The sequence below is a fragment of the Liolophura sinensis genome, chromosome 6 (genome assembly GCF_032854445.1).
Source record: "Liolophura sinensis isolate JHLJ2023 chromosome 6, CUHK_Ljap_v2, whole genome shotgun sequence".
In the NCBI taxonomy this organism is placed as follows: Eukaryota; Metazoa; Mollusca; class Polyplacophora; order Chitonida; family Chitonidae; genus Liolophura; species Liolophura sinensis.
In genome coordinates this window covers 62,615,478-62,629,988 of record NC_088300.1, presented here as the reverse complement: position 1 = coordinate 62,629,988, position 14,511 = coordinate 62,615,478, and the positions used below count along the sequence as shown (strand labels likewise).

At 41.1% G+C, this 14,511-nt stretch overlaps 1 protein-coding gene across 3 annotated transcripts in view; it reads left to right on the top strand.

Annotated features, from left to right (window-relative positions):
- The window catches only part of LOC135468337 (alpha-2C adrenergic receptor-like), a 32,318-nt gene extending 23,917 nt beyond the window's left edge, over positions 1 to 8,401 (top strand). For 2 of the 3 annotated variants that reach the window (XM_064746535.1, XM_064746534.1), the window contains exon 2: positions 5,718 to 8,401. In XM_064746535.1, the coding sequence (XP_064602605.1) occupies positions 5,934 to 7,823 (1,890 nt within the window). In that variant the 5' untranslated portion in view covers positions 5,718 to 5,933 and the 3' untranslated portion in view covers positions 7,824 to 8,401. Of the gene's footprint in view, positions 1 to 3,094; positions 3,182 to 5,717 lie in introns of all 3 variants that reach the window. The other variant, XM_064746532.1, reaches the window with a different exon arrangement.
- The last annotated feature ends 6,110 nt before the right edge of the window (positions 8,402 to 14,511 follow it).

The following is a 14,511-nucleotide window of genomic DNA, read 5'->3' as shown; positions in this document are numbered from 1 at the left end:
TGGGCAGCCAGAGCGGAGTTGATCAGTATGCAGCGACCGTCTCGTCCTTTTACAGCTGCCTGACATCGCGTCCATGCTGCCATTTGACTCGGCAATCACGCTGAAGAGAGCATGTTTACTTTGAGAAGATCACGATAAGCGGCACATTCATTGAATAGTAAATCTTGCGCATCCGGGTAACGTGCGGAATAAATGCCCTGAATTACAAACAACCTGTGGATTATATTAGCCCAAGTTCTTTACGCAGTTTAACCCACCATATGACAGTCTGACTGACTGGCAACAGCTATCCAAATCTGTATGACTCCAGAAATGGACAAGAAAGATATAACAAATTCTGGGTCCGATGAGTATGGTGTGAAGAAACCATTGCTGACTTTTTTTTTATTGCGGATGTTTCTTAAAATGACATCTGTAGTATCCACACCACTCTGATCAGAATATATGCTGGTAAACGATCCAATTATGCGGGGGCCTCCGTGACTCAGTTGGTTAGCGCGCTAGCGCAGCGTAATGACCCAGAAACAAGCTACCAATGCGGTCACTGTGAGTTCAAGTCCAGATCATGCTGGCTTCCTCTCCGGCCGTACGTGGAAGGGTCTCCCAGCAACCTGGTCGTGGGTTTCGCAGGGCCCGGCTTCTTCCCCCCAAAACTCTGGCCGTCGTCGTATAAGTGAAATATTCTTGAGTACGGCGTAAAACGCCAATCAAAAAAATAAATCAAATTATGCGAGTTTGGGTTTGCAAAGCAGTACAAAACAGACTGAATAAAAGATTACAGCTTGGTTTGTCCGAGCGGTGAGAAAACCTGGTACAGGCTCCTGAATATTACTTTAACACTAGCAAGTTCCTCTCTGTGCAAAAGTTGACAGAGCAAACTCTGGTCGCCTCGATAGGGTGTCATGTCTAGTGTCTTTGGCATGACATTTCACTGTGGCAGCGTCATAAATATGTCGGCCAGCTGTTGATAGCATGGAAATTGGCTTTAAACACTCACAGTAACCCATCAGACAAACAGGATGGTTTGATCCCATTTTGTGCTCTGAGAAACGAATCGCATTTATCTTTATATGTTCATTGTTGTAACTACCTCACTAATATCTGCATGTTTGATAAACAGGCAGAATAGTAGTGTATATATATGCTTAAAGCAAGTGTATAGCTGTCATTTTTTGTCTATATCATGACAGCACAGATTTCAATGATGAAACTACTGAATAGGTTGCTCCGGAGCTTTCTGTTTCAAATAGGCTCCTCGAACTGTTGGATAACCGTAAATCGTGTAACGTCATGAATAGGAGATTAGGAGTTTAAAAGATGCTCAATATTGTGTCAGACTTCTTATGCGATGTCCATATACAACAAGTCAGGTGAAGAATTGAATTTGTACTCTCTTAAATTAAACAATGTGCTAATATAGCCTGTGCCAGCGAAATTGCATTTGCTCATAACGTGTGGAAAGTGTAAAGAACCCCTGCGGATGTTTTTTTCCAGAAGTGGTTGACCCGAGGTTTCAATAATCATACTACGTTACTTTCAATCCACAGAAATACTGGCCTCTTGCCAAGTACACGTTACATAACTTCATGGTACATAAAAGCTGGGCATCTAGGATGATCATCTCGGACGATAAGATTCCCTAATATTTCATATTGATTAAAAGTGCTTTCTTATCTTCTGTGAAAGCCATGAGAGGTGATTACAGCTCGGCAAACGCTCTCTCGCTTCTCCGCTGTCATCATCTCTTTCATTGCTCTCTTATGTTTGCATCTCTGCCGGGAAGTACAAGGTGATGTATTGTAGAACGTCACCGAAGCTATATCTGAGCATAATCACGTACACAACTGGGAAGGAAATTTAGCTAATGCCTTTCTCTTTTGTTCCCGATCCTTGTTACCACCTACGGCCACGTGTGCAGTTAACTGCAGGCATGTGGTATCGTACCCTGTATATGTAATACTAAATCCATGTGTTATCAGAATTTTTCTGTTTAGAATTCGTCCAAAAAGTTTTGCCGCCGCTTTTGTATATGCTCACAGCAATCAGAGTCTCAATCATATATCACATAGGATATTGGTTCAAAACTTGTTTGTTTCTTTCCATTTCCCATCGAAATCCTTGACGAAGTCCCTAATGGGCCTGCAATGCGCTGGTGAAATTGGCCACATGGAAGCACTAATCCCAGTGGATTTGTTTTTGGAGGCAGAGTCTGCGACCAGATAGCAAGCTGGGCCGGGAAAACAACTGGAACCAACGGCTAATGTTGACCATTGCAAGCTCGCTATAGACACATTAGGAGGAAGACATAATAAAATTCAGGAACTTTATTGCTTTAGTTTCAACACACATCCAGCCTACTTTTCTGCGGTGTGTTTTAAATCAGCTACCGAGGAAAAGATCAAAGGCGGTCTGTTTAGTATCAAGTAGAACTGCTTGCTCTATTTCTGTATAAGATACTTGTATTTTTTAGGTTTACCTAAAAACATGCGCATAGCGCAAAATTCTGTAACGTCCCCAAAGGATGTTTAAATGTACGCTATTCTGTACAGTAAACTGAACCTTTAGTGCTACCGTAATCCAAACCATTCTCACAAACTGTTACTTCTACACTATACAAAAACATGTAAAACGTCGTAATAATATGGAAAACGCCATTCCTTTGGGAAAAACAGTATACGAAGAAAATACATAACGTGTCAAACTTTAACTCAAATCAAAGCATGTGCAAAACGAATTTGAAAGGATCTTTTTATGTTAGAAACCTTCGCGCTAAGTTGATCTCCATTGTGTACAGAAATAAAGACTCACAGTCACAAGTGAGATGAAGAGCCGCAAGGCGGGTGAAAAGTAACAGACAGTGTACTAACTTATCGGGTGGCTTATCGGCGCAAAAATGGACAATGGCTTCTGGCAGTTCGCGGGAACTTGTCGGATTTCCAGCACGCTAAGTAAATGGCAGTCGGTCGTAATGCAGCTTCAGGACGTCGATCTGCTCATAAAGCTTTTCATAGTTTTTCTGATTATTCGCTGATTAAGAATCCTCTCGGTGAAAATTGTATTTATATGTCTCTTTGTTTATTTCTTTCATTGAAAGAGGGTTTTACGCCATATTCAAGGATTTTTCTTTTATATAACCGAGTTAAGGCTTCGGGGTGGAGGAATCCGGTCAGACAGTTGTCAGGTACGTAACTAAGACCATCTCCTCTTGGTGAAAATGTATAAACCTATAAGGATTCCATCAGACAGGCAGGGTAAAGGGTTGTATATCTTTTGTAAAGCGCAGGTGTTGACCATCAATTAGTATTATCAAGCATAAGTTTGCTTTAATATTTTCATGGCTTAGTTCGGGTATATCCATTGATGCATCAAAAGCCCTTAACTGCTCTAATGTTTGAAGGGAACGATTTAGAGTTGGCCCCTCTATAACTTATTTAGGGATATGTGCTCAATATCAGCGCTATATTGAACGGAGAAGCCGGCAATGTCGCCTGTATATGAAGGACGCCAGACCCATCAGTGTTTATCACCAGAATATTTGCGAAGGTTTCAATAGCGCCCGTTCCCCGTGTCATCCAGGTCAAAAACCCCGGATCAGAAAATGTATGTTATTTCAGAAGTTCCATTGGAGTTTGACCTTCCTTGACACGGCAACATCCATCTGAAGCCCATCTGTCCAAAATTCTGAGAAGTATTTGGCAGGCTGTGTTTGTGCTGTGAAGTTTTAATCCCCTAGTCAGGTTGAAGCCGTGTGCTGTAGGTGATAACAGAGCCATAAGCAGAGCTAACCGCTGTCATTTCTCCCTCTTAGCCGCTTTACAAACACATGAGTTTGCCAACCGAGTTAGAAGAGCTGTAAGTCATTAATTACTAAATCGATCGCCTTTGGCTTGTGTTTTCATAGAAACGCCGTCTCTAGCCCGATATTAACCCTGTTGAGAAACTCGACCTGCCGTAATGGCCAGCAGAAGACTGATCGGGGCTTCAGTCAACGTGCCAAGATCTCACTCAACCACATCCGCCAGAAAAGAAACTAACGCAAGATGATGAAAATGGATCAAATTGGCATTGAAGGCCGCTTGCTGAAATACCCTCTTAAAACAGCATTTGCGGAAAATAAATATCACTGGAGTGTTTGAATTCTGGGACCCATCCCCTGGACTCATGGACTTCTCATCCTGTAATATTGAACAGCTCAGATGCACTCTTAGGCTTTGATTGCCAACACTTTGTGTAATGAAGGCTGTTTTACCACATGTGTTTTGTAAACAGTTCAGCCGATGGAGTCTCAAAACTAATGATGAGTTCGGCACATTTCCTATTGGTCAAACTATTGTTGAACTTACAAACAATTCAACACTTTACGAAAACGGCGTCTATTCAAACCTTTATAAAATCATTGGACGATGAATATGCCCATGTATATATGTAGGGTCTGTACGACCAGTATGTGGCCTATCGCTAGCTCAGATGTTTAAAGCACTGGCTCTTAAACCACTGAAGGTAGTATATTCGAATTCCGTTTTAAGTCTCGAGAAGGGTCAGTTATCTGGTAATAGGTGGTGCCACATATTAGATTTTCTCCACCGTTAAACGCTGTAATATAAGTAAACAATTCTTCAGTACAGAGTATATTGGCACTATCGTAATTTTTCATATTGGCGAAGTCGCAAAGGTAGATAAATATCAATGTATTACCACATGGATCATTTACATATTGCGTACCGGTATATTCACAGACACCCATGAAATCACACCATTTACTGTTGATAATTTTCAGTCAATCCGTCCGTTCACTAGACAGTCCACAAAATATGAGTTTTCAGCATTGTCCATACAAATACTTCTTGCCCATTCTCCATTCAATATAAAAACTTTACCTAATTTGCCTGAAAGATATTGAAGTTGTTCGGTTGTCAGTTTATTTTTTTTCTCTTATAAAATTTTATCTGACTTGTACACGAATGTGTGAAACCCAAAAAGAACTAAATCTCAGAATCTTGAATTGACAGCGCAATATCGTATCGCCTGTATGAAAGTGATCTAATTTTTATGAGTTGTACTTTCTCTTTTGTGGGCCACTCTGACTTAACAAATGAAACCATGAGGGCGGTGAGGACAGACGAATTTAGACATTTTTATGAGGACGTTAGACACATCGAAACGTCGATTCATCCCGCACCCCCTGTGTTTCAGGTTCCAATAGACAGCTGTGATAATAAGCATACTCATTGTACATCAGGAAAACTTCACAGGCTTACAACGATTTGAATATTTTATGAACAGAGGAAATATCGTTGTAGATCGTATGATATTGGCTTGCTGCAAGAAGAGCCTGACAAGTTTTTTCTCTCACAAGAGAGAATTCTCGGCTCACAATTTTTGTAGCCGTTGTGTGCCACCCCATGCCTACCATAAAAGCCGTTATTGTACATGTAACGAGAGGCACTCAGCCACCAGATAAGGCTTAATGCCAGTTTAATAGTTCCTTGTAATCTCTTTATTTGCATGAGTGTCACCTTGTGTTATTGGTTCTGATGATCACGTGAGCCCATAGGCCTGGTCTTAGTAGTACGTGAACTAGAGATGGATAGGTAGGCTTTACCCTGACGGCACCCATTAAATGGTTCACGCTAATCAAATTAATGCTGCAAAAGAAACCGATACTTCGTCAGAGGAACATTTTGACTCATGGCACGTCTGTCTAACCTTTGTTGTAGACTGATACCTTCCATTGATGGGTCCAGACGATTAGAGGAGCACTTTACGGGCGGCTAGGCCATCCAGAGAAGGGGGCAGGGTTCCTGCCACAGACGGACCGTGTATTTTCCTAAGATGATCGCAGAGACAGCGAGTGGAGATCGATGTCTCGGCCCGCTTCTACTAATGACTAAAACCATGCTTTAAACCTGCCATTATTACTCAGCCAGTTCAACATGACAATGAGTGGATCTAACATCTCCGCCGAGATGTTAGGTACTGTTTTACCGCAGACACTGGAAACCACGGCAAACAGTACGTTTGATAGGAACATTTCTTCCGCAAAGGACACTTTTTCAGACGTCTGTAAATACTGCTTCTTCGAAATAGATGGGACTATCGCAAATTTTTCCGTGTATGACAATGGGACGTTTTCTACCGCATCGCCAGAAGACTTGTACCCAGCTGGCTTGCCCAGTGGGTATACCTGGTCTCATATCATCATCACCTCCATCTACGTAACCGTCATCATCATTGCTATTGTCTTCGGTAATGCCCTGGTTTGTGTAGCCATTGCCACCGACAGGAATTTAAAATCCACTCAAAACTGGTTCATCGCCTCTTTGGCTGTGGCGGATTTGCTACTCGGGATGTTAATCGTTCCCTTTTCCTTGGCAAATGAATTGATGGGATACTGGTACTTCGGTACCATTTGGTGCGAACTGTGGAAAGCTATTGACGTGCTGCTGTGCACGGCATCCATTAACAGTTTGTGTTTAATTAGCTTAGACCGTTATTGGTCAATAACACGCGCGATTCACTATGCCCGACAACGGACCCCAAAACGGGCCGCTATCATGATTACGACGGTGTGGATTATATCGGCTGTCGTGTGTGTGCCCCCGCTCATTGGCTGGAAACAGCCGCCTCGAGAGTCCGATTACCCTGTGTGTGAGTTAAGTGAAGATATAGGGTATGTGCTTTATTCTTCAATGGGCTCATTCTACATACCAATGGTAATCATTCTGTTCGTGTACATGCGCGTGTACCTGGCGGCGAGAGAGCGAGCCAGGCGAACAGTGAAGAAACAAAAGATACCAAAAGCAGAAAATGGTAAATCCCCTCCGACGACAACTACAACAACAACAACAACAACGAGTTTCACCACCCTACCCAAAAACAATAACGAGACCGTAGAACATGAGGAAGTGGCCACAATTCCTGAAGCGGAAGGAAGCTCGGCCTTGTCAGACGGAGATGAAAGTGGTTTTACGACATATAACCCGAAAAGTGGTGCGTTTGAAGGCTGTGGTAATGGAACCTCCACTACCGGAACAGGGGTTCAGTCGGGGGATGAGACCAAGAACCTTCTGTCAAATGATACGGATTCAGTGGATACTTCAAATAGAGGATACATTGTGACAAGTGATAGCGAATCGGCCGATATGCGCCATATTGGTGGCTTTAAGTTGGTGCCTCTCGTCCCTGACACGGATTCCTCTACAGTCGACTCGCCGGGAATGCGGCGTAAAGACAGGAGACATGTTCTGCTTTCAGACAGTGAAAATTCCAAACCTTTACTTGAAGAGTCCGACTCGGCTCCAACGCATGAGTCTACTCTGCATAATTTCAATAAGGACTGTCCCAGTGTTGACCCAGATGGGTCACTCCCTTCCGGTACTGGTGCCAGAATTAAACCGGGAGAAAAGGAAGTGACAGTCACGTCCAAATATCAGATATTATCAATGCCCAAAGGATTTGGTAACTTTTTGCACAAAAGTCCGAATCGTCAGAAAGCGAAGCCTAAAAAGGAACAAGTTTTCCGCACGGCTGCTCAACGTGATCACGAGAGGCAAAAACGGAAGTTGGCCAAAGCCCGCGAGAGACGCGCCACTATTGTAGTGGGAATCGTCATGGCAGCTTTCATTTTGTGCTGGCTGCCTTTCTTCACTCTCTACGTTTCATCCGCATTGTGCAATGGCCCGTGTATTCCAATGTTTGTCTTCAAATTCTTCTTTTGGTTGGGCTATTGCAATTCCGCCCTAAATCCTTTCATATATACAATATTCAACCGTGAGTTCAGGCATGCGTTTCAAAAAATCATATTTCGTCGATCACGGTGTTAAAGCTATAAGCACTATCTCTGACGTATGGAGGGAAATTATTACTTTATATGAACAAATATATAAGTTTCAGTGAGTAATCGCACTTTCCTGAATCCAGCCTTCATGCTAAATACTGCGAGCCGGGCCTTGTTATTCTTTAAGGAATAACAAAGCAAATTATACACTGGCTTCAGGTAGAGATGTTCAGTTAATTTCCCGAAGAGGAAGGTTTCTGTCATATTATCTGTAAGCTATGCATGAGGAGCGTACCGCGTGGTACCCCTCTGTGAATGGGTCATGGCTCAAACAGAAGTACTTGTAAGTGCTCCATGCCTGAGAACGATCGACTATTAATTAAATCTGATGTAATCACATCCCGGCTCATGTATACGATATGGCGAGGATGCCATTTGCGGGTTTACCATTAATAAAATCCAAATTTCTTCAATATTTTTCAGGTAAAAGATGATGTGTATTCCGCTCATTTTTTTGTAAATGATAATAGCCTCAAGGACGTTCTAAGCTCAAAGCGTGCTTTATTTTATTCCTTGAGACTGAAAGTTTTCCCATCGTTTATAACTTGCTGTAAAACTGATAGACAAAGCAACTCTAGGTAGTAAATACCACATTTCAACTACGAATTTTAACTCCTGTGTTGTTCAATTTTAAATATAAATTTTAAATCATTTTTACAATTTATGGTCAAGTATTTAGTTTTAAAATTGTGCCTAATGTTTCTCACTCTTGATTCAACTTAAAAAGGCTATAGTCAGAATTAGTACTATAGCTGTTTTTAACTAAAGGCGTAAAAAGGCTCTACCCAGAATGAGTAATATAGCTCTTTTTAATTAAAGGCATAAAAGGCTAAACTCAGAATTAACACTATAACTGTTCTTAACTAAAGGCGTTGAAAGGCTATACTTAGTAATTAGTAATATAGCTCTTCTCAACCAAAGGCTTAAAAAGACTATGGTTGCTCTGAATCAGAGGCGTAAAAAGGCTATACTCAGAATTAGTATTATAGCAGTTCTTAACTAAAAGCAAAGGATGACAGACGAGCTTTGTACAAAGCCCCGAAATACTATGCTGAGATGAAACCATCACATGTGAGAATTAGACATTAAAACATCTGCTCCTCGGTGATTTGCCCAAGTGCATCCTTTTTACATACGGCAGAGAAAACTGTAACACCAGAATACTGCTATACTGTTTAAGAGGTATGCAAATTCCGGTTGGTGGTGATATTTATCGAAAATAACACTGTATAACTGTGAATGTATAAGAAATACAGTTAAACTGTTCACCGGGTCATGATAAATCTTCGACCCACACAACACCCGTGTTTCCCTATCTGATTTTAAACATGTCCGAACATTTTGGTTTAGTTCTTGATGTTCTCAATACCATATCGAAAACCTGAACTTTCTTGTGTTTTCACCTTGTTCTCGCCACGATATGGCTGAAATATCGCCGATGTGGCGTTAAGCCATAATCATTCATTCAGTCATTCACAACATGCGTACAGGAGTTTTGCATGACATCTGGTTAGTGCGCATTTTGAATTTGCATTCAAACTTATTCCTATATTTTCTCTTCATTCGGTGGTTCTGTGTTCTTGATTAACTATTTATCTAATTACAGATATTGAAGATGTGTGACTGATTTACATAAACAGAACATTCCCTACCTTTGAATGGTATGCTATATATGTATTCCTAGTTAGAGACGTGACATGTGGTGACATTTATATGGGTGCAAAAACGAAAGGAGCTAATAGTAAGCCATTATCCAAATCCTCGTCGGATAAAATAGCATAACATTTCGGAATTGGATGTAGTTCTTGCAATTCATTAAATTTTCGTATTTTTGTTTTATTTCCGGAGTAATTCTACCCCATTTCTTTATCAATCTAATGCTATATGGCCAAGTAATACCGGGCATTGCAATTCGTCCAGACATTTAAACCAAGGCAACGACTACCTATATATAGCGATATGCTTTATTGGCAATTTTGTGAATCTTCGCTTATATAGTGGTAACTGGTATTGCGATTTGGTTAAGTTTTAAGACTTTTTTTAATATTGAAACTGCGTTGAAATCCACGGTGTCATAATCAAAATACTTAGATGAAATACAATGTCTCCTCTTTTCTGAGAAATTTCGAAAACGCTTATAAAGACATATAAGATATACAGAGGTAAGGAATTGTGTAGTTTTACTCGCTGGCTTATGCGTGTAAACATGGATCATTGAGAGAAGTGAGCATTAGCAGATTTAGGACTCCTAAGCTGCCTTTACCTTCATGGCACAAATTACACCTATACATTACACCTATATACAGACATATATACACCTGATTTCTGGAATCGAAGTACCTCCAGTACTCGGTTTTTACCGTTTTGGCACCGTGTCTATATCTCCGGTCTCAGGGCAAATATGTATAATTTATTTTCCAGTAGCAAACGGTTTCTTTGGTCTTCACTCCTGTTACAGAATATTTTTGTTGATCTTTGTTTATGTTGTTAGGGTGGAAGTAACATGTAATGTTCATATAAAGGCATGAAAATAATCTTTGTACAGGTTGTGCAAATTTAGGCTATCGTTACTGAAGATCAGTGGTGACTTCCTCCCACCATAATGCTGGCGGCCGTAGTAGCCTATAAGTGAAATATTCTTGAGTACGGAGTAAAACACCAGTAAAATAAATAAATAAATTCATATGAATTGTTTCTGGGTAAAGTTGAAAAAACCTGAAGCCGTAAATCACGGGTTCTACTTACTGTGTGTACACGGTGAGCTACATGTAGTAAATCACTAGTTCAACTGACCGTGTGCACAAGGCTAATTAGTAATTCACCGGTTCTACTGACTGTGTATACAGGGTGAGTTAGTAATTCACCGGTTCTACTCACTGTATATAGAGGATGAGTTACTAATTCACCGATTCTACTGGCCGTGTATACAGGATCAGTTAGTAATTCAGCCGTTCTACTCACAATGAATACAAGGCTAATTAGTAATTCACCAATTCTGCTGATTGTGTGTACGCTATGAATTAGTAATTCACCGGTTCTACCGACTCTTGTGTATAAGGCTAATTAATAATTCACCAGATCCACTGACCGTGTATACAGGATGAGTTAGTAATTTACCAGTTCTACTGACCATGTGGACAATGTTAGTTAGTAATTCACCAGTTCTACTGACAGTGTATACAAGGCGAGTTTGTAATTAACCGGTTCTACTTACTGTGTATACAGGATGAGTTAGTAATTCACCGGTTCTACTGACGGTGTATACAAGATGAGTTAGTAATTCACCGCTTCAACTGACCGTGTATTCAAGGCTAATTAGTAATTCACTCGTTTTACTGACAGGTGTACAAGGCTAATTCACTAGCTCTAATGACCGAGTATACAGGGTGAGTTACAAGAGTATACAAGTCTCATTAGTAATTCAGCGGTTTTACTGACTGTGTGCACAGGATGAGTTAGTAAATCACCAGTTCTACTGACCGTGTATACAGGTTTGGGGAGAAATTCACCAGTTGTACTGACCCTGTATAGTAATTCACCCCTTCTACTGACCGTGCATACAGGATGAGTAAGAAATTAACCAATTCTACTGACCGTGCATACAGGATGAGTTAGTAATTCACCGGTTATACTGACCGTGCATACAGGATGAGTTAGAAATTAACCAATTCTACTGACCGTGCATACAGGATGAGTTAGTAATTCGTCAGTTGTACTGGCCGCGTATATAGGATGAGTGAGTAATTTACCAGTTCTACTTACCCTGTAGATGAAAGGCTAATTAGTAATTCACCGGTTCTACTAACTGTATATACAGGATGAGTCAATAATTCACCAGTTCTACTGGCCGTGTATACAGAATGAGTTAGTAATTCACCAGTTTCACTGACCGTGTATACAAGGGTAATTAATAATTCACTAGTTCTATTGACTAGTACAAGGCTAATTAGTAATTCACCGCTTCTATTGACCGTGTACACATGGTGAGGTAGTGCTTCACCAGTTCTACTGATCTTGTATACAGGGTGAGTTAGTAACTTATAAGGTCTACTGACCGTGCATGCAGGGTGAGTTAGTAATTTACCTTTTCTACTGAGTGTGTGTACAAGGCTAATTAGTAATTCACTAGTTGTACTGACCGTGTGTAGTAATTCACCGCTTCTATTGACCGTGTACACATGGTGAGGTAGTACTTCACCAGTTCTACCGATCTTGTATAAACAGGTGTTTCACTGGCCGTGTATGAAACCTAGGACAACAACCCACCACTTCTACTGACCATGTGAATAGACTAACCCTGTCTCTCGTATGCCAGGGAAATCCTTTCGACGGGACGTAGCCATTTCTAGAAAACTCATCCCACGCAAAACTGACTAGTATCGTAAAAATTATTCTTGAGCACGGTCTTACCTTACGAATCGCTCATTAAATACGGATGTAACCGACTGCATCAGCTGACCGTGCACACTGCCTGATAATCGTGACTGAAAACCAGATGCTCAATCCTTAGTTGAATACAATCGGAAGACTACTAGTAATGATACCTGTCCATCCAGTCAGAAGTTTAAGTCGACATGAGCACTGGATAAATAGACATCATGAATCAATCATGATAGTGTGAGTAACGTATGGATCCAGTAACCGTACATACAATATCACGAAATGGGGTACAGGATCTACTGACTGTGTGTGATGTTTGTTTTTCTTCTCGCAGAAAAAGTGTGTACTGCCTGTTAAAGGGATACAGAATCGACTCTGATTGGCTGGAGTAGGAGATAGGCAAATCCAGGTTATGCCTAACATAAGCTGAATTTTAGGTATGGCAGATTTATTCAAACGTGACCAAGGCTCTAAGGTTTAACCGACGAAACCATATGTCCACTGCTAATCAGCGTCGATTCTGTATCCCTTTAAATTGGGAGTTTTACAGTGAGTCGCCTGCGTATTCTGTCTATTATAACTGGAGTGTCACAGTTTACTGGCACCAAGTTGATTTTGAATCTCGTTTGATATTTTATCAGCGTTATCACAGTCTTCTTACTATAAGAGCTGCTTTATGGCCGCGTGACACACTTTATCAAACCTCTACCCTACTTAGAACAAAATGTGTCCTGATGAAGGGGTTCCTCCGCCTCACACTGATCGTGGAAGTTGTCTGGGTCAAAAGTGATCTACAGTACACGGCTCGACGCAGTAAGGATCCGGATCTACTGACCGTGTATACCGTCTAACAGGATGAGGGACCGTATCCAGCCATCGTTCGAGGGCTAGGCGTGGCTCACGACGGCAACACGACGGGTGTAAATCGCTGGTGTTTTTAAAGGAACGGTTATACTCACCGTAGATTAAAGGAACAGATATACTGACACTGTATACAGCTAGCCTAAGAGATTGAGGATCTCTCAGTCTGATATTCTGATCGTCTATACCATCAGACAGATTAAAAGAACGGATATACTGACGCTGTATACAGCCTGAGAGATTGAGGATACAGATTTACTGACAGTGTATGCAGTCTGGCGGACAGGGAAACGGATGTACTGACCGTGTATGCAGTCTGGCGGACAGGGGAAGGGATATACTGACCGTGTATACAGTCTGGCGGGCAGGGGAACGGATAAACTGACCCTGTATGCAGTCTGACATATTAATGCAATAGAGTTAGGGAACATATGTACTGGCCCTATATCTAGAAATATAATATAAGCGACATGTGGTCACTGACCGTGTATATAACCTGATATCGTAAAGAGACTGGTATCTACAGACCGTGCCTACAGCCTGACAAGGTAAACTCGCTCTTTTGTCGACTGTGACTGACAAGTTAATGCATTAGGTGTTTACTCAGCACTTCATTACCTGCGTTTCGTGTTCCTTTGTGGATGGGAAGTTTGAAATATCGTGTAATATTAACTGACCACTTCCGTCTAATGATATCCACTTCTGCTATGAGCGGATTGACCGCTTTACGGGATAATAGTAAACGAACCATCGATTTCTTTCTAGTCTCCGGAGTACTTAGCTGTTTGGACCAAAGAAGAAGCCAAAGGCCTGCTACATTCCCACGCCTTATAAGCACCAGGCATTGACAGATTTATTATTTCAGCAAAGGACTCACAAAAATATCTCCTAGGTAACCGCCCACGTATCCCTCATCGTCTACAGGTATTGGACTTATGCGACAAAGAGCCACTCATCCAATTCCCCCCGTGACCTTGAACTAGTTTATTACATTTTTCACAAAAGTTCCGCATAGATAAACTTTAATATTTTCAAAAACTGTGAGTTAGACATCCTCCTCTCTTCATCTGTACTTTCTTAAATGCATGCCAAGTGTAAATGGCTTCCGTATTCTTTTAAACTATTTAGGGCGAAACAATTCAAACGGCATCTGACAAGCAAAAGGCATATTGTATTCACCCTAAACTCGTTTAAAGGCTGTTAACAAATTGAGACCGATCAAACGTGTAGACGTCGATTGATTATTTGCCCTGTGCTTGATGGCCGTACAACGCCATGGTTTTGGAGCAGTCGCAAATTCAAAGCAGACGTCATCTCATCAAATCGATAAAAACAAATTAAATGTAATTTCGCCTAACTTTTCCAACAACCTCTCTTAGCCAATTCAGGAAATGAACAGTTTTTTTTAAGCTAAAGTAGCGGGGATTCTATGC